Source organism: Dromiciops gliroides, chromosome 5 (assembly GCF_019393635.1).
Source record: "Dromiciops gliroides isolate mDroGli1 chromosome 5, mDroGli1.pri, whole genome shotgun sequence".
Lineage (NCBI taxonomy): Eukaryota > Metazoa > Chordata > Mammalia > Microbiotheria > Microbiotheriidae > Dromiciops > Dromiciops gliroides.
The window spans coordinates 102,486,343-102,504,909 of NC_057865.1; the positions used below are offsets into that span (position 1 = coordinate 102,486,343).

At 39.0% G+C, this 18,567-nt stretch overlaps 1 gene segment (V, D, J or C); it reads right to left on the reverse strand.

Moving 5' to 3' along the window:
* The window catches only part of LOC122728275, a 77,164-nt gene that overhangs the window by 4,199 nt on the left and 54,398 nt on the right, over positions 1 to 18,567 (reverse strand). The window contains 2 exon segments of the C gene segment in view: positions 3,559 to 3,592; positions 18,243 to 18,254. Coding sequence covers positions 3,559 to 3,592; positions 18,243 to 18,254 — 46 coding nt within the window.

Below are 18,567 nucleotides of genomic sequence, written 5' to 3' on the forward strand. Positions count from 1 at the left end.
TGTCTCCTCAACAAAAGTGTGAGCTCTTTGAGGTAGGGACCATGTTTTTAATTTCTTTATATCCTTGGGATTTTGCACAATGCCTGGGTAAGTACCTAATCAAGTTGACTCGCCCAGCATTGTCCTGAGAAGAGAGTGACAGCTCTATTTGTTTTCTATGTTTGTGTTACTCAGGCTAGTAAGAACTTTTATTCTTGTGTTAAAAATGGCTATATTTTGTCTCTCATTCAATATCAATTTACAGATCTACAGGCTAATGCACCCTAGGATTTCCAGGTGGTTTAAAACACTGAGTAACATGATTATTTCACTTTTTAAGTCAATAAACATTGCAGTGTATCTATTGAAGTTGTGTATTATTATCATATATATATATATATATATTTGAGACAAACATCCAGGGTCCAAACTTTACCCCTTCCTTTTGCCCAGTCTAATAAATATCCAGTAAGTGCCATAGAAAACTTATGAGAAGGAGTTGAGATAAGAATAGCATTGAAGATATGACCCTTAACATATATGTGCTTATTCAGAGATGGGACTATCTAATAAGTGGGATAGTTAGATGGAGATGGTCTCTCCAATTAAAGGAATACTATATTATTTCCTAGGGAGACTGGGGGGAGGAAGGCTTTTGTGGGTCACCTTTTTAATTTTGATTTTAGGAGAGAAAATGTGCTCTAGAGAGGAAATCAGTTATCAGAGGCATGGGGTAATAGTAAAAAAAAAATCTGGACCAAGTTTGAGTCTTGGCACTTCTGCTGTCTTTGAAATCATATTCCTCATTGGTAAAATGATTTTTACCAAAGATTTTTAAGATCTTTTCTAGCTCTAGATATCAATGATTCCACTCTCCCCTAGTCTAATCCCCCGCCTCAGAAAGATATTTTTGTCCCTGACCAATGAATCTAGAGTGATCAGAGAAACCTGAGTTATTGTTTCATCCTTCCTAGTCCAGGGTGGGTATCAGAAGGACTTCCTGGAGGGTACTGCTCAGGTTACAAGTGTGGATGCTCTCTTGTTTGGATCTCCTTTAGCTCTGTGAAGAGTGGCCCTGTGGAATCAGACCTGAGGCTTCCCTTGGGCCATGATCCCAAGAGTTAACTGTGGGCACACTAGCCCCTGGCCAAATATGTCCAAAAGGTAGTGCTATCCAGACCATACCATTATCTATGACCCCTGCAAAGAGATTGTTTTTATCTATGAGTCAGTAGGTTTGAAACCCCTTCCCCCTTCCATTCCTTTAGCACATTACCTGTCCTTGGGTAATGAGGTACTTGGGGATTTGGCAAATGATTTCACAGAATCAAATATTTGTCCAGTGCCTGCTATTTGGAAAGCACTGGTGCTAGGGCCTGAGAAAGATCCAAAGAATGAATTTCCTTTGTTAACAGAGAGTCAGCTAGCTAGCTGTCTAGAGGTGGCAACTGCTCAGTTGAATAGGCATCAAGGAATTGAGGGGGTAATCTTGATCCTTTTATGCCAGAATGTCCCCTACTATTACTTTTCCCATTAGAATGAATGTTCCCTTAATATGGTCTAGGTAATGGTTTCCTCCATATGCTCTGTTGTATCCTGGCAATTCCCCAGCCTTCATGAAGGTTATTTACTTGATGCTTTGGGATTCAGAAGATGTCCTATCAACAAGTTTTCCTGAAAATTCCAGCCTTGAACATCTTTTAACTTTTCTGCTGAGGAAACTCAGGTAAAAGGATAAATATGGACAGGGAGTAGAAGTGGGGAAAGGAGCTTAGCTCCTTTTGGCCAGAGAACACTGTCAGAGCTCACCTCTTTAGATAAGAATAAGTTTTCTTTGGTACAGGGTAAAGAATGTTGGATCTGGAAACAAAGGACCTGGGTTCAAATCCAGCCTCTGCAACTTATTACTTTTGTGACCAGACAAGTCTCTCTGCATCTCAGTTTTCTCAGATGTAAAATATAAATTTGTTTGATGATCTTTAATGTCTCCTCTAGGTATTAGTCTATGATTCTATGGTCAGACCCTTCAAAGGAATATAATACCTGAATTCACCCTTTTACACATTCCCTCAGAGCACATTATTTAAAGATTTGTTCCATTCTTCTATAGGGAATTTCCGTGTACTTACCCCTGGCAGATATCTCATCTCATCAAAGCATAGGTGCTGAGGTTTTGAGAGGCAGGATCACTTTCCCCTTCTCCAAGGCTTTTTACTGAGGTAGTACTATTTCTAACGTGAACTGCTTATCTAGGCTTAGTTTTCTAACATGGAGCCCAGTACCCGCTGAACCTAGATGAAATCCTGCCCTCAGTTAGTCACCTGAAGTTCACAGGTAAAGGCAACTTTTCTCTGAGTTGCACTACTCCCTTTCCCTGCTCTGACCTTGCTGATCTCAATAGACATTATCTTTATCTTCTTAAAATTAGCTCAAGGAGACTGAAGGGAACTTACAGAGACAATGAGAATGAAAGACGGGAGATGAAGAAATAGAAGACTGACTAGGGTTGCAGATGAGATAGAGATGGAGGAGGAAAAAGAAACTAAAAGGGCAGAAATAGTTAAAAAGGAGGCACAAAAACAAAATTAAAGGAGTGAAAGGGAAAAAGAAAAAAGAGAGAAGAGAAAAACACAGATAGGAGCAAACTCAGTAAGAAACTGAAGCTAATTTGGGGCCAAGGATATGAAGAATGAGAGCTACAACACAATCTAGAAGTTGAAAAAGCGGGATGTCTGAGGTGAAGAGCCCCACATTATGGAGGAAAGGCAGATAGAACAGATCAAGAAAAATGAGCCAGAGTTACCTTTGGGAAGGCAGAGAGGAACAGTGCAGATCCAGATGCACAGAGCTGATTTGGCCCCATCTTCTCTCCCACTACCAATTCAAAGAATTGACCAATGTAAAACAAAGTCCTAAGTCCCCCTGATTCGATACGGGATCTCCATACCTGTCACTACAAGCTTGGTTCCATCTCCAAAAGTAAGGGGTGAGTTGTAACACAGCCCCAAACTGCTGCTGTAAAACCATTTCTGTATCTCTTTCACTTTCTTCCCTTTCTGAAATGAGCTCTTATTTGAGCTCTGGTGGGAATAGAAGTGAGTTCCTGGGCTCTGGCCAGACTTACTGTGGACAAAGGCATCTGGCCAGAAGAAGATCAGGGTGGAAGAAGAAAAGTTTTCAAAGCACAATGTGGACAAGTCAATAGAAGGAAGAGAGGGAAAGACATCATGGGGCTGTGTACATGGAGAGGGGTCCTTAATAAATATTTGCCGAATGCAATGGACTTGACATACATTCAAGAGGAAGTGAAAGAATTGGATAAAGAGGGAAAAAGTCCATGGGAAGGAAGGTCCATGGGAAAGTGGGCCACAGGATCAAAGAGAGGCCCAAGGAACAACAGCTCCTGGACTGGAGAAGGAAAATTGCACTGGGTGAGAATCATCCAAGGTTATACAGAAGCAGTGATGAAAGATCTGGAGAGTGAAAGGGTTAAAGTCCCCTGTGGGGTCCAAGGAAGGGGAGATAAGAAGGCCTAAGGTATAGTCCCATCCCTCTACCACTCTAGACCCCATTCCTTACCCAGGACTGTTAGCCGAGTCCCCTCTCCGAAGTACTGCTCCCAGTTACACATTAAGATAGGATTGTGGCAAAACCAAGCGCATCTTGAGCTGGGGATTCTGTCCTACCAGACCATGTCCCTTCTAGATTGACTAGATAATGGAAAGTGGTCTTCCTCCTGTTTTATCCTTCAAGTAGTCATTTCCCTTTTCTCTTTCCCCAATTTTTGGCAATGTTCCTCACTTTCCCATTCTGCCCCAGTCAAATCTCTTGGGATCTCAAGCTAACACCTCCTTGCCCACCAGAATCTATAGCATGGGAAAAACTGCTTTCCTTACCTGCAACAAATAGCCTGGTGCCGCTGCCAAAATACTGTCTTTCATTGTTCACACACCAATAAAGACTGGAAGAAAAACTAGCCCTGCCTGCTCTTCCCTCCTCAACTCAAGCCTATTAGGTTTTCTAATATGTAAAAATATGCTCTTCATTGTTAGTGCCAGTCTAGCCATAAAAATAATTCTAATCTTCTTCTCTTATGACCTTGCTGGTCTGTGAGATCTAGAGATTGTTGAGAAGGGAGCCTATCAAATATTTCTCCCCTGTGCATCCCTAAGAATAAGGAGGTCATAGATTCATAGACTTAGAAGGGATCTCAGAAGATATCTATTCCAACCTCCTCATTTGTAGTACGTAACAGAATCAGGATTTGAACCCGGTCCCTCTACCTCCAAATCTAGCTCTTTTCCAGTACACCACAATGCCCCCAGATTGAATCCTGATCAGTCTGAGAGAAAATAGAGGGTATCCACTATAATGACAGGAGGGTTAATAGGATGACCCCATTACAATCAAGGAGTCTGTCTCAAAGCAAGCAGTCCCCAGTCCCCAGTCATTGGCTAAAATCCCTGTAGCTAAAGGCACTCCTTTGCTCCTGATCATGAGAGACAGTCATTTGTATCTGCCTCATAACAAACAAACAAGTGAACAAACAACCCGCCAACTCTGTAGCCTAAGTCCCCCCCACCATCTGTCCATACCATGCCCCTCTTCCCAGTCTTATAACCTCCCTAATGCAGGTTTACACTTACCAACAACAATAAGCTGGGTCCCCGTGCCAAAGTACTGTGTATTTCCAGTACACAGTCTCTGACCTCCATTTCAAATCTCCCCTTGCTTCTATCCCACCTCATCTCCAATATGCACTGAACCATATCTGGGACACAGAGGGAAGACTTAGCAGTATCCATAGATCTCTGGTCTCCCTCTCTTGAATGAACACAGACACAGACAGACAGACAGAGATATACAAACATATGCACTTCCAAGATTAGCTCAGGACTTGAGAAAATTGGGAGAGAGGGGACTCAGACTTGTCTCCTAGGATAGACATGTTGAAGTCACCCTACCTGCAGAAAATCCACTGGCAGTGGGTACAAATGATGACATTTCAGGACCTTTCCCTCAAATTGTCTTGTCTTAAACACATCACAGAATCATGGAATTTCAGAACTGTAAGGTACCCTCAGATGCTGTCCAGTCTAACTAACTCATGTCAGAAAGAGAACCCACATTCTAAACAAGTAGTCATCCAGACTTTGCATGAAGACTTCTAAGAAGAAGAAACCCGACCCATGACCTTCTGAGGCAGTCTATTCCATTTAGGGATAGCTCTCATTGCCAGGAAGTTTTCCTTTCCCAAGGTTTCCTCTGATTCCCTACAGGATCATTTATTTTCTTTACCCTAATAAAAACTGTTCAAGCTTTGGGTTGGACAAGGAGACTTCTGAAAATGTTAAGATTTCATGGGATTCATTATTGGACACCGAGTCCCTTAGATGAATTATATCATAAGGGCTTCCTCCCTTTCAAAGCCCATCTGGTGGTCTCTTCTCCATTGTCCTCCAGCCTCACTCAAGAACCCTCGAAATCTTACCTACAACAGTAAGCTTGGTCCCTGGTCCAAAGAAAACTCCGTAGTTGGCACACCAGGATACAACAATTCTAGAAAGTGAATCTGGGACCAGCTCCACCACAGAACAATCCAGGGGACAAGCTTACCCAAAATTATGAGTCTGGTGCCTTTTCCAAAGTGAAGCTCTGAGTTTGTCACAGTAATACAGAGAGAGGTTGAAAGTTAATCCAGTATCCTGGGTCTGTTTACCCTTGGACAGAAGTATGGAACCCCCTTGTATGGAGACAGTGAGGAAACAGACATCTTCCTGTGCTGTGCTCGACAAGGGTGGCCCAGAAAACCTCCAATTCTCTCACTCCTTGGATCTGTCAATGGCTATTATAGTATTAAAAATGTTATCACCTATCTCATCAGAGCCCATGCTCGAGGGGGACTCCAGGGAAGAAAAGCTCTGTTATCCTTTCCAATTGTGCCATGTGTAAATATTCCTTCTCTAATGAAAAAGAGAACGGGATCAGGAGGCACGTGTCATAGGAAATGAAGGTGGATCCTTTCAGAGCAAAGATATCGTTAGTTTCTTCCTCTCTGTATTTAAGGACTGACCCGTTATAGACTAGGCATATGTACAATCCACTTGATAGTCTCCAGATGTCAGTGGGGATTTGGGATGAACCAGTCACTTTCTCTTCTTCATTTGTGACCTAATAGGCGAGATCTTCTTCTGTTTTCCATTCTCTCTTCTGAGGAAGATTAGGTCTCAATTCCAGCTTCACCTAAGGCACTGCACCTGTGACCTGTACAGAGGTATGAGGATTTGTTTTTGTGTGTGACATCGCTGAGGTCTCTGGCTTCGACAAGGCCACATGTATGTGCCCAGGTAGAGGGGGTCGCTCTACATCTTGTTTCCAAGCAGGCATCAGGTTGGAGACACGTGAAACAGGGGCAGCTGAGCTGCAGACCCATTTGTTCTCCCTAGGGAGGATTTTGTAAAGGCACATCATAGAGTTGAATCACCGTGGCCCCCTGTCCCCACAATGTTACAGTCTTGTACATAAACAGCTCCTCCCTCTAGCCCACCCCTCAGAGCCAGGAAGAAACCACAGGAACTGCTGCTTGTGTGCTCATGCGTGTAGAGAGGTGGGCGGCATTGGTGTATGTGGGCTGGCTCCCTCTTGCCTTCATTGAGGGTGTACTCCCAGTCATGCTGAACACTCTGTTGGGCTCCCTATGGAGGACACTGGCTTTTCAATAAGCCTTTGCTCCTCCCCATCCCTCTACCTCCAGATTCCCCTAGTGCTCCTGGGCTTCAGGACTGGCGCTCTCTCTCTCTCTCTCTCTCTTGCTTGCTCGCTCGCTCACACACACACACACACACACACACACACACACACACACACACACACACACACACAAGTATGTAAAAGGTTCTTACATTTTACTCCGGATCCAGATGCTCAAACACCAAGGTGGTACACCGCAGTGGAAAGTACAGTGGATTCAGTCAGAGAAGCCTGCTCTACTACCTAATATGAGTGACCCTGGGGAAGTCATTTCATTTTTATCGCCTGAGGGAGGAGAATTACTTTTCTGAGGCTCCTTCCAGGGTTATATTCTATGATCTTATGACTTTCTTTTTTTCCCCTCCAGGAAACAGCAATTTCCATATTCAAGTCTCCCAGTGAAGGATAATGAGGAGTTCCTTGGAAAACTGCCTTCAAACTACTTCAATGGGAGGTTTAGTTTCCTCAGGCCCAGCTCAAGCAGGGCCTTGTAGCTCAAGAATCTAGTCAGCTGTGATACTGATTGTGTCTCAAGGAGTTAGGTGGGAGCCAGGGAGGTATTAGAAGCAGATGGATGATTGGTAGTAGCTGGGCTGTAATGTCAATAATAAAATAAGCTTACATTCTACTGAGAGGAAACAATATGGTGCACAGGTAAATATCAACAAACATAAACATTTTTACGTAACAAAGAAGAACACAAAAAGAGAATTGTTCAGGGAACTATGAATCTCTACTATAAATAGTTGTGTGCATTTTTTTAAAGTCATACCTTAAATTTAACAGGGTGTTAATACCAATATTATCCTGCCTATCTATGGCTTCCTCTGAATTTCCTTCTTCTACCTTTTGTGTGTTTTTATAATGTTTCATTGAGCATTTTTATTTTCTTCATTTTTTCCCATGAATAACCACATTCACATCCTTTCAACAATTCCATCCCACCACAAAATAAGCTCTCCTCAGAACAAATAAATAGTCAAACAAAACACATTCACGCACGGGTTTCATCTAACAACATATGTCTCATTTTGTCCCTATAGACTATTAACTATCTTCCAAGAGGGGGGAAGCATGTTTCATCATCTGTCTTCTGGAGTATGGCTGGCTGGTCCTTGAAATTATCAGAGTTCTTAAGTCTTCAAGTTGTTTGTCTTTGTAGTATTATAATAATTATATAAATTGTTCTCATTTTCTTTCTATCAGTTAATATGAATTGCACCATATTTCTCTAAAAGGATGCCTTTCATCATTTCTTATGGCACAATAATATTACATTGTATTCATAGCTTACATTTGCTTTAGCCATGCCCCAACTGATAAGTATCCTTTAATTCACCCCCTTTTTATTATTTAAAAATGATCTGCTATACGTATTTTTATGATATGGGTGTTTTCCCACTGTCATTAAATTTTTGAATCCCTGGATCAAAGGGTCTGCACAATTCAGTGACTTGCAAATTGCTTTTCAGGACTCTATCAATTCATATCTCTATGAATAGTGATTTTGTATGCCTCCTCATTCCCTACAATAATTGTTATTTTCCTTTTCTGGTTAATTTTGCAAAACTAATAGTGTGAGGTAGAACTACAGAGTTGTGTTAGTTTGCATTTCATTTTTAGCAGTGATTCGGACTTTTCATTTCCATATAGTTATTAATAGCATGTATCTTTTCTTTTGAAAACTGCTGGCTCATATCCCTTGACCCACATCTACTTCTACAAAATTTATAAAACACAAATTACTGTCAAAAAGCCCAACTGTGGGAAGCACAAATTTCCTGTTTTTTAGAACCAATAATATGAAAATGAAATAATTTTTCTCTGCCAGGGTTCATAATCTTTTGATCAAATTTCAGACAAATTCAGTGTTGAGGATGGACTTTTGAGATCTCACAACTGGAGGGGGTATAGGGATGTTTACATAACATCAAGTAGATGGCAAAATCAGAAAGAAAATATCGTTCTGCCTTGGGAAAAATAGCGAGACTAATAATGATATTCTTATGCCCAGGTATAATGTAGTTATAAACAAAACAAAACTAAGTGGTAAGCCACTCACTCTTTGTGTGAAGCTCCTTAAAAAAGATATCCATGAGCCAATGATTAGAGGAGCCTAATGAAATAAATTAATGACAGAGTAATAGTTTCCCCATCAGATTTGTCCATAACTCCCATATCCCAAACTAAAAAGGGTCAAACAACTGGAAGTAAACGTTATTGTAGCTATTGAAGACAATTGAATTTCAGGTTTTGTTCTATTGATTTAACATAAATAAATCATAGACTTAGGTACCAGAGATGGTATACATACCTGTAAATAAAAGGTAAATACTATTACTAAGAGTATAACTTGTGTAGGGGAACCATGAACCTCCAAGTGGATGTATCTCCTGGGCATCTTCTTAGCCAAGCAGAACAGCATATAAAGCAACAAATTTGAAGTCAAAAAGAGCAAACATGATTTTTAGCTTGAGTATTATGGGTAGGCTTGCTTAGGGGAAGACCTTCCTAGCCACTTATTAAAAGAGTTCACTGAGAAAGCTGATGGAATAGAACAGTAACCCTTTGGAAAGGAGAGCTTTCTAACCACAGAACCCCCCCCAGCAGAGAGTAGAATGAGTAGCAGGTGGCTTTAAAGACTTTTATTGAAGGCTATAAATAAAGTACATAGGGAAGTTGAAACAAGCTACTGAAAAGAAATGTAGCACTCCTTTCCCAGAGAAAGGTTTATTAACTATAGCATCTCCAGTGGGTTATAGAGCCTTATAAGTAATCTTGAAGATATCTGAAGATCAGAGAGCAAGCATGTGATGCCTTATGGGGAAAAGCAGAAACTACTTATGCAGAGCAAGCCCAGAACTAAGAAAGAGAATGACATTACCAGAAGATATAGATGGTTCTGCCAGTCCAGAGGGATAAGTGGCCCCTCCCATCTGTACTATACATATCTATCTCCTCTCCCCACTGGATGTGTGTATGTTTGAGAGAAAATCAGTTCAAGGTGCATGGGGGAAATATTTTCATGTTATTTTTTACTGTGCTATTTTATTAAATGTCTTTGCTTTAAACTATAATGTGTCCTACCATTTACTAATAAAAAATAGGAGCATTGGTAGAGGCTCATTAGCTATGTTTAGGGGGGATTTTGACCCACAAAATAGCTACAACATGGGTTAGCTTTCTGGGGTTCTATGGATGAGGGGCCATCTATATGCTACTCTAACATAATATGATAAGAATCATATCTACAATCAGCCTATAAACCACGTCATTACCACTAAGGCAAAAAATAGTCATATTGCCCAATATTATTTATACATATGGTCCCTCAGTTTTAACTTTTATGACTTTTCTTTACTTCAAGACTATCCTTGATATTATTGGTACTTGATTTGACCTAAGTAAAAGTATTCACTTGGGTTCAATGAATTAGGACAGGAATGAACCTTCGATGTCATCTAATCCAGCCCCCTTGTTTTATAGATGGAGAAACAGAGGCCATTAGAGGTTAAGAAATTCACTGAAGGTCACACAGGCTAATAAGTTGCATGATCAGGATTTGAAATTTGGTCATCTGGCTATTATTATTATTGGCATTGATGTTGTTCATTCATTTCAGTCATCCCATCCCATTTCAGGATCCCATCTGAAGTTTTCTTGGCAAAGATACTGGAGTGGTTTGCCACTTTCTTCTTCAGTTAATTTGACAAATGAGGAACTGAGGCAAACAAAGCTAAGTAATTTGCCCAAGGTCACACAGCTAGTAAGCGTCTGAAGTCAGATTTGAACTCAGGAAGATGAGTCTTTTCGACTCTAGGCCCAGAACTCTATTCATAGTGCTACCTCCTCCTGCTTTTCCTCCTCCTCTTCTTCCTCCTCCTCCTTCTTGTCCAAATCTAGCATTTTCTCTCACTGTACCATGCTTCTTAGAATTCTCTTATCTATTGAGTTCATTGTATAAGTTATGGCATTTTATTTTGTCATTAAAGAACTGTTAGTAAAACCAGGTGGTTTATAACCCATGAATTGTTTTAAAAGTACACGCAACAGAAGAAAACAGCTTGCTAAACTAAGCTGCCATGTATGCAGGAGCACCATCCAGTGGTAACTCAAGCAAATGGCAGGCACATGACCCTTACATCTCAAATGGAAAAAAGCTGTCATTGCTAAACAAACTTGTATGAAATAACAGATATGTCCAATTTCCATTTTCTCATGAAAATTGCAAAAATAAATACCATCTAATTTGGTTGAATGGCATGTTGCTATTTTATTTTTTCTGTTTATACATGATCCACAATTTAATGGATTTTGATGATCATTCTGGAGATTTTTACCTAGAAAAGACCTTTTAAGTCACTTGGTACAACTTCTATATTTTACAGAAGAAGGCAGTCAAGACACAATGAAGTCGAATGACCATACTAAGAACACAAATGATAAATGTGTGTAAAGCCAAGATTAGAACACCTTGCCTGTGATTCTAAATGTAGTGTTCTTCCACTGCATTGTGCTGATTCTGATGTATTTCACTTGCCCAATCTTGTGCCTTCTTTATAATTATACAAGCAAACCAGCAATATTTCGATTATTAAGCAAAAGTTATCATAAGTTATCATAAAGTTACCATTTGTTGACCTCAAGAATAAGATTTACTATAGAAACCTATAGCCCAAATGTTCTATAAGGGCTTGGCTTTGTAAAGTACATGGTACCATTACTCGGTTGTGTTGTCTCTTTCAATCCAGGGTGGAATTCATTCCAACATTAGTAGTTGTGTAGGTGGGAAGGTGTGCAGATGATTTGGGGAAGAGATGGATAACATGGGGTCTGACATCCTGTTCAGCTCCTAAATGTAGTGAGCAGTATTCAGAGAGATTAACACTAGCATCATTCACATATGTATACAGCAGGGGGAAACCTTTATCCATTTATCAGTCTGTGGAGTGTACTCTTCCTTCTGTGTCCACGGGAAGGAAAAAGAACAATGAGAAACAAGCCCAAAGGGGTGTTCAACTAGAAGTTGGATCAACGCTTCTTGGGAAGGTTGCAGAGGAGGTTCATGCTTCACATGGGGGTTGGACTAGATGACTTCTGAGGTTCCTTCCAACTCTCAGCTTTTATGATTCTATGAGGAGGTAAAGTCTGTGACTGATTAGAGAGGGAATGTGTGATTCAGGAGGATCTGAGTTCAAATCTGCCCTCAGACACTTGACACTTACTAGCTGTGTTACCCTGGGCAAGTCACTTAGCCCTCATTACCCTGAAAAATAAAAGAGATGGAATGTGGGAACTGTAGCTCACTGTCCACTGAAATTGTGGACCTCAAAGGCTGAGTAGATGAAGAAGGGAAAGATCTTGCCATTCCTTGAATCATTCCAAATAGGAGTTTAACATTGCCCAAGAAAGAGAGACAAGGATGCACCCAGGTATTAGGGAATCCATGAATATCTAGATAATGTAGGTCTCCCTATTTTCAACTGACATCACAGTAAGAACCTGTGGGTCTCATCTTCAGTTTCTCTTTGATACCAACTGACAAACAAATATTTATTAGGTTTTTTTTTTCATGGTTAAGTCACCAATTCAGGCTCTACAAGGGATATAAAGAAGTATTACTCAAAATACGCACAGGCAACAAAAGCGAAATAATAATATAAATGAGATCCCAGGACAATGTATGGTAAATGTCAAATAAATATTATTTTGTGTAGTGGCTGTGGAACCATGCTCTTCCCCTTTCTCCCAACAACTGATAGAATGGTGACTTGGGGTCTGGGGATTCAGGAGACGTAGTGTGTAGATATCCCTTGCACATAGTGATTTTTTTGATCATGCAGAGAGTATGGTGGCTGTTTTCCAGGAGGCCAGTGTTAGTTTCCCTCTGATGTCACTGGTAGGAATGAGGCAGAGAGGCAGTCTGTTATGCATGGGGAAAATATTTAGTGTAGTTTAAAATTTAATGTACAAGCTCAGGATTTTAATTTGCAGAAGACAGAAGAACACAAGAGGAGAGGTTAAATTGAAGCATTTAAACAAATGAATATAAATGAAAAGAGTTGAGGCCTGAAGAGTAGAAGTGAGGGCTGCCAGGATGCACTCTGAGGAATTGCTAATTCCTCAAGAAGGAGAATATTAGAAGCATCCGAGGTTCTGAATTCCCATTGCAAACTGGATATTGATGTTATTAAGAGGTTTTCCTATGAGTACAAAATGACTTGATTCACTTTTCCTGTCCCAGGCATCTTGCTAGCTCTCAATGGGAGTCTAATCCATAAGGAGATATGAAACTGAGCTTCTCATTTTGGGGGTTATTTGTAAAGAGTAAGGTCGATCCAGGTATCAGGAGATTGCATGAGCTGGGGAGAGTCTTCTTGGTTGGGCGAATCTGTATACTTGTTTTTATTCATTTCTAATCTTAGAATTAAAGAAGTGTATGTAATTGTGCCTTTCTCAAGTGACTCCAAATGAAACACAACAGGAATGGGAGAGAGGAGAAATTTTCCTGGAATTTAAAGGGATCTGAGCCAAGATCTGACTATACAAACACACCAACCTGAGGCTATGAGGAATCATAAGGAGTGGAGTCAAAAAGATGAATGATAAGGGATATCATATAGCTTCTGGATAATATTACAGAAATGGGTGGTCAATATAGCAATCCTAAATTTCCCTCTTTGAAACTTCTGCCCATTGTTCCTGATTCTTAACTTTGAGTCCAAGAAGAAAAGGTCTAATATCTTCTTCCTACAACAATCCTTCAAATACTTGAAGATAGCTAAAATGTCCCTCCTGAGTCTCCTCTTCTTTAGGGTGAACATTCTCACTTCCTTCAACTTCCTCTTCACTGTGGTCATCACTATCACTTATTTAAAATAGCCAACTTTGAAGCATTTTAAAACTTAAAAATTCACTAAAACTTTGTAGACTTTTTTGAGGCCTTTGAGACACACCTAATACTGAGGTTTATATGTCACTTTCCTTACAATCATACTCTGGGGTAAGTAGTATGAATGCTGTTATCCCCATTTTGAGAAGGAAGAAACTGAGGCAGAGAAGTTAAGTAAATTCTGATACAATCTAGCATGAGAATTAAACCTAAATAGAAATAGCTATAATGTAACATAAAATTAGAATATAAATATGATATAACATACAATTGTAAGGTTAATATAAATACAATATATACATGATATATAATACACAATAAATATGTTAGCATAACCAGTACTTTAAACCAGTTCAGACGAGTTCAATCCAATTTAAACCAGTTAAAACCAGTTTAATCCATTTCAAACCAATATAACCCAATTCATGTCAGTTTATTCCAGTTCAAACCAGTTTAATTCAAGTCAAGTTTCATTTAGTTCAAACCAGTTTAATTCAATTAAAACCACATTAAACCAGTTTAATTCAGTTCAAACCAGTTTAATAATATTCAAACCAGTTCTGACCAGTTCAAACTAGTTTAAGCCAGCTTAAAACTGTTGGGACAGGTAAAATGAGTTTAAATCAGTTGCAACCAGTTTGTTTATTAAACCAAACCAGTTCAAAACAGTTTAATCAAGTTCAAGCCAGTTTAATCCAGCTATTTATTAACCTCCAACTGTGTACAAGACACTGACTTGTCATTAAACTGGTCAAAACCAGTTTTGATAGGTTTTAACAGGTCTAACCTGGTTTAAGCCTATTTGAATTGGTCAAAACCAGTTTGAACTGGTCTGAATGGGTTTGAATTGGTCAAAACTTGTCTAAATTGGTCAAAACTAGTCTGGTTATGAAAATACAAAAAATATATTTCTAATGAGTGGGAAAAGGGGTAATTGACCAGAAGGACTAAGAGATATAAAATGAATTCATTATCTAATTTACATTTAATTTTATACTTTTCTCAATTACAAGTAAAGATAATTTTTATGTTCCAAATTTTTCTCCCAATCTCCCTCCCTTCTTCCCTCCAGAGGCCAGCAAGCAGTTTGATACAGGTTACTATCATGTTAAACATATTTCTTCTTTAATCAGAACAAAAGGAAAAAATACAAGAAAGAATAAACAAGAACAATAACAAAAAGGGTTTTTTGTGTGTGTGTATATGTGTGTGTGTGTGTGTGTACACATTCACGTTTTCATGTGTTTAACATGTTAGATTCAATAGGAAGATAAAAGAAGGGATAGATGATATAACCATGGTGGTCAAAGGAAAAAAAAAACACTGAATTCCTATCTTGTTTATTTTTTCTCTATAAAGGAGAACAATCTTCATGGTGAACAAAGGATTAAAGTGAGTACCTTCCAACTCTTAAATTCTGTGATATAACAATAGTGACAATAAGAATATAACCATATTTTTGTTTAATATTGTAGTTTTTCAAAGCATTTTTACAAATGCAATTTCATTTGAAGCTTTAAAAATCCCATATAACAGGCAGGGCAAATACTATTATACCTTTATTATTGATCAGGAAACTATGCTTAGTGGCTTTGACCTGCCCAAAATCACACAGATAGGATGTGGCAAAGGTATGGTTGTAACCCAAGACTCTATATTTCAGTGGAGGTTGGAAAAGGACATGGGAAATGGGCAGTAACGCTCTATGGGAATACCTGCAGGTGACATTTGAGAGAAAGGTTACTGGAGACAATGCCAGAGGAATCCATAAAAATGGTTCAGAACACCATGACCTGTTGATATCATGTGCTCCACCAGAAAAACAAGATAAATGAGTTAATTTTTTACATGATACTTAATCTCAGTAGTTCAGTTTGCCATGGTAGCTGCTGAAGTAGTACTTGTTATGTCTAAGGGATCAATGATAAATAGTACTCTGTTGGTTCCACAAAGTGTGGAAACTAGACAGTGAAGTTTTAAGAAAATAATAGAAAAATGGTTCCTTATGTATCAATGTTGTAAATAATGCCTAAGCTGACTTTTGTTGTAGTTGTTCAGTCCTTTCGGCTGTGTCCAACTCTTCATGGCTCCATTTGGGATTTTCTTGGCAAAAATACTGGAGTGGTTTGTCATTTTCTTCTCCAACTCATTTTATAGTAGAGGAACTGAGAAAAACAGGGTTAAGTGACTTGCCCAAGGTCACACAGCTAGTAAGTGTCTGGAGGCCAGATTTGAACTTAGGAAGATGAGTCTTCCTGACTCTAAGCTCAGTGCTCTATCCTCTGCACCACCTAACTGCCCTTAACTATAACTAAGATGAATTATCATAGAAAATACACAGATGAATTATATCCTAAGTACTACTCATCACAAATGAATAGTATCACTTTAATTTAACCTTAATTAAATATCCAAATGAGGCAGCTAGGTTGCTCAGTGGATTGAACTCTGAGACTGAAGTCAGGAAGACCTCAGTTCAAATCTCACCTCAAAAATTACCTGTGTGGCCCTTAGAGAGTTGCTTAACCTTTGTTTGCCTTAATTTATGGGAGAAGGAAATGGCAAACCTGGTATCTGACAAAAAAAAAACCCATCTGGGGTCACAAAAAGTCAGATATGACTGACAGAATGACTAAAAGTCACAAAGATAGGGGTAGATAGATTATTTAAAAGCCTTCCTTCTGTAGCCTAGCAATTCTGCACTACCTTTTTAAAAATCTGTGGAGGTACTGAGGCCGAGGATATCTTCCATAAAAAGAAATTAGATGAAACAAAATTAGTCAGACACACCACCAGTGATGAGTTACCAAAACTGAGTATAGAATGGAGAGAAAATAGCAGAAGCAGTGTTATGTTTTGGGTAGGACATTAGTCATTTGGACAACAAGAACTATATTCATAATTTTTATGCCCTTAGCATTTGAACTTCTATTGCCAGATAGGAAGACTGGAGATGCTACAAAGGGGCATGGAAACTGATACCAGAGCTAGAGGGGGAAAACGTTCTGGAAATTACTATTATTAACATGTGTTTAAAGGAGGCACTAGGAGCGATCTAAAAAGGTGGTATTGGGGAAGCCATCACAGCTGGGAGACCTTATGATCTTGAAGCAATGAATCCTGGGTATTATGAATTCTGTTCAAATGGTGAGGTCAGTAAAATAATTTTGTCCTTTTTGATTCATGATTTTATTTTATTTTATTTTATTTTATTTTATTTTATTTTATTTTATTTTTATTTTATTTTATTTTATTTTATTTATTTTAAAGTATTTTTTATTTTCCAGTTAAGAATAATTTTTAACATTTGTTTTCTTTTTTTTTAATTTAATTTTTATTATTTTCTAGTTAGATATTATATATAAGGATAATTTTCAACATTTGTTTACACTGGATTTTTAGTTCCAAATTTTTCTTTTCTCCCCCCTCCCTTCCCTCCCTCCTACCCAAGATGGAAATAAATCTGATATAGGTTGTATATGTACAGGTCACATCAAACGTATTTCTGCATTAGTCATCTTGTGAAAGAAGAATCAGAACACAAAGGGCAAACCTCAAACAAGAAGGAAAATAAAACAGTACAAAAGTAGAAACAGTTTGATTCAATCTGCATTCATAATTTACAGTTCTTTTTCTGGATGTTGAGAATATTTTCTATCATGAGTTCTTTGAAACTGTTTTGGATTGTTGCACTGCTGAGAAGAACCAAGTCTACCCCCATTGTTCATCACATAATGTTGCTGTTACTGTGTACAATGTTCTCCTGATTCTGCTCTTCTCAGTCAACATCAGTTCATGTAAGTCCTTCCAGGTTTCTCTGAACTCCTCTTGCTCATCATTTCTTATAGCACAATAGTATTCCATTACACACATATACCACAATTTGTTTAGCCATTTCCCTATTGATGGGCATTCTCTTGATTTCCAATTCTTTGCCACCACAAAGAGAGCTGCTATAAATATTTTTGCACATGTGGGTCCTTTTCCCTTTTCTATGTTCTCTGTGGGGACCAATTTTTAATTGGGGAGTGTTAGCTAAGCAGCTCACCGCAATATTGGGGCAAGGAAGGAGACAGACAACCTTCCTCAAAACAGAGCAGGATTTATTTATTTAACAAGAACGAACTTAAAAAAACACAAACAGGATCAGTAGGATTAAGGAAAAGGAAAGGGAAATTATACAACCTGAACAACACCACTGCCCAAGAATCAGCTGAGAACACACAGCAACGTCCTGTTGCCTTCCAGCTTCAAGCTAGAATACTGGAAAAACTCCCTTCTTCCCAGCAGACCACAGGCTGACCACAAACAGCCCCCAGCCAATTGCTGCTCTGACAGTCACATGACTGCCCTCACTAGCCTTCCAATCATTATAATTTTGTCAGGCCCATGTAGGCATCGATGAGTGGTGATGACATGAGGTGCCAGCATCATGGCAACGGTTACAATGAGTGGGTGGAGCACCATGTGGTTTGCAGAGCCCCAGGCCAGTGCACGCAGAGGATTTTTAAAAAATTCTAGCCAAAAGATGGGGTCATAGAAACCTCAAATAGCAATTAATTCTTTACATCTCTTTGGGATACAGACCTAGCAGTGGTACCACTGGGTCAAAGGTATGAACGGTCCCATAGCCCTTTGGGCATAGTTCCAAATTGATCTCCAGAATGGTTGGATCACTTCACAGCTCCAGAAACAATGCATTAGTGCTCCAATTTTCCCACAGATTCTCCAACCATTTATTACTTTCTTTTTTTGCCATATTAGCAAATCTGATAGGTATCAGGTGGTACCTCAAAGTTGTTTTAATTTGCATTTCTCTGATCAATAGTGATTTAGAACATTTTTTCATATGGCAATAAATAGCTTTGATTTCTTCATCAGAAAACTGCCTGTTCAAAAAAAATCCAAAAAACAAAACAAAATAAAACAATACACAAAAGAAAACT